The sequence below is a fragment of the Ruditapes philippinarum genome, unplaced genomic scaffold, assembly GCF_026571515.1.
Source record: "Ruditapes philippinarum isolate M1 unplaced genomic scaffold, ASM2657151v2 ctg3041_1_1_1_1, whole genome shotgun sequence".
NCBI lineage: Eukaryota > Metazoa > Mollusca > Bivalvia > Venerida > Veneridae > Ruditapes > Ruditapes philippinarum.
This window is the reverse complement of record NW_026855244.1, coordinates 73,820-75,414: the sequence shown is the minus strand read 5'-3', so window position 1 is coordinate 75,414 and position 1,595 is coordinate 73,820. Positions and strand designations below refer to the sequence as shown.

Sequence of the window (1,595 nt, the reverse complement as noted above, 5' to 3'; positions counted from 1 at the left end):
TGCGGTCCTGTTCCAGAGTTCCTATGGACTGAACAACTGATTATACAACTTTGGACAACTGATAATACAACTTACCAGGAAAAGTAGTGCAAATGCAAACAGAAAATATTTATAATTCAATCTATACCCATCATGTACAAAGATCAATACAAAATCCATTTGTAAGCCTGTGTGATTACAATGTCTAACAAAAGGATTTTAAATACCCATGTTTACATTATGACATTAGTAATCCTTGCCAGAAAGCCTACTGAAAAAAGACTTGTCCTTGCTGTTAGTAAAAATATATTTTAAATCTTATGACTAAGAGTGAATTTCATCAGGAAACAAAATAATATAATTTCCCTTCTGCTACAGAACAACACTTAAATTTTCCTTCAATTTGATCATATATGAAAGAGAAAAAGATAAATGTTCAACCAGTATACTATAATTAGCAGAAAAATCACATTCCATTTTTGATTCCTCTTTTAATGAAAGGTAGCCCTAGGGACTGGCAAAATCTATGTAGAATTTTACAGTAATTGATAATTGGGTACTTCTGACAAACAACACGACAACCAGCTACTCAAAAACATTGTAAACATATTGCAAATAATGAAAGCAGTGCATATTTGGCCTGTTTGTAATAGTAATTTGTAATGTAATATTGGGTATGTACTTTTCAACTTCCAAAGGCACAATCTCACATGTTCCTTCAAAATACATGACTCTCAACATACAAAGTCCCTCCAAACACACAGCCTAAGTACACTTTCCCTCCAAACACACAGCCTCACACCTTCCCTCTAAACAGGCAGCCTCACACCTTCCCTCCAAACAAACAGCCTCACACCTTCCCTCCAAACAGGCAGCCTCACACTTTTCCTCTTAACAGGCAGCCTCACACTTTCCCTCCAAACACACAGCCTCACACCTTCCCTCCAAACAAACAGCCTCACACCTTCCCTCCAAATAAACAGCCTCACACCTTCCCTCCAAACACACAGCCTTACAGCTTCCCTCCAAACAAACAGCCTCACACCTTCCCTCTAAACAGGCAGCCTCACACCTTTCCTCCAAACAAACAGCCTCACACCTTCCCTCAAAACAGGCAGCCTCACACCTTCCCTCTAAACAGGCAGCCTCACACCTTCCCTCTAAACAGGCAGTCCAAACAAATAGCCTCACACCTTCCCTCCAAACACTCAGCCTCACATCTTCCCTCCAAACAGGCAGCCTCACACCTTCCCTACAAACAAACAGCCTCACATCTTCCCTCCAAACAGGCAGCCTCACATCTTCCCTACAAACAAACAGCCTCACATCTTCCCTCCAAACAAACAGCCTCATACCTTCCCTCCAAACAAATAGCCTCACACCTTCCTCCAAACAAGCAGCCTCTCACCTTCCCTCCAAACATGCAGCCTCACACCTTCCCTCCAAACAAAAAGCCTCACACCTTCCCTCCAAACACGCAGCCTCACATCTTCTCTCCAAACATGCAGCCTCACATCTTCCCTCCAAACAAACAGCCTCACATCTTCCCTCCAAACACACAGTCTAACACCTTCCCTCGAAGCAAACAGCCTCAGACCTTCCCTCCAAATACATAG

General features: G+C 42.3%; 1 protein-coding gene across 1 annotated transcript; it reads left to right on the top strand.

Annotated features, from left to right (window-relative positions):
- The first annotated feature begins 219 nt into the window (after positions 1-219).
- Positions 220-1,595, top strand: LOC132742598 (uncharacterized). The gene is made up of 2 exons (XM_060731048.1): positions 220-273; positions 774-1,595. Exons 1-2 carry the CDS (start codon positions 220-222, stop codon positions 1,593-1,595), a joined length of 876 nt encoding a protein of 291 aa, XP_060587031.1.